The following is a 322-nucleotide window of genomic DNA, read 5'->3' on the forward strand; positions in this document are numbered from 1 at the left end:
CCCACCGCGAGGACCAGTCCTGCAGCACCAGTGAAGGAAACAGCCGGCTGCCTTCCCTGCCCCGGGAACATCCTCACCTGGCAGCACGGGGGGACACCTCCCCCAGCAGCTCACCAGTCCCGCCAACCCAGAGGTTCTGGCTGCACCTGAGTGCCCGGGGCTTCCCGCAGAGCAAAATCCCCAGGAGTATCAAACACATGAACTCACTCTGACCTTCCGGCCTCTCTTCAAAGTCTTCATCCTCATCCTCAGAGCCGATGGAGTACTCCGACTGGTTGTCAGAGAGCTCATCCTGCCACTCTGCAGACCGCAAGGGAGGTCG

At 61.5% G+C, this 322-nt stretch overlaps 1 protein-coding gene across 1 annotated transcript in view; it reads right to left on the reverse strand.

The window, feature by feature from the left end:
- Window positions 1–207: 207 nt before the first annotated feature.
- LOC104272391 (chromodomain-helicase-DNA-binding protein 5) overlaps window positions 208–322 on the reverse strand; it is a gene marked incomplete at both ends in the record, with an annotated part of 13,823 nt that continues 13,708 nt past the window's right edge. The window contains one exon of the mRNA XM_009867374.1: window positions 208–298. Coding sequence (XP_009865676.1) covers window positions 208–298 — 91 coding nt within the window. The remainder of the gene's footprint in view (window positions 299–322) is intronic.

Source organism: Apaloderma vittatum, unplaced genomic scaffold, assembly GCF_000703405.1.
Source record: "Apaloderma vittatum isolate BGI_N311 unplaced genomic scaffold, ASM70340v1 scaffold25920, whole genome shotgun sequence".
Lineage (NCBI taxonomy): Eukaryota > Metazoa > Chordata > Aves > Trogoniformes > Trogonidae > Apaloderma > Apaloderma vittatum.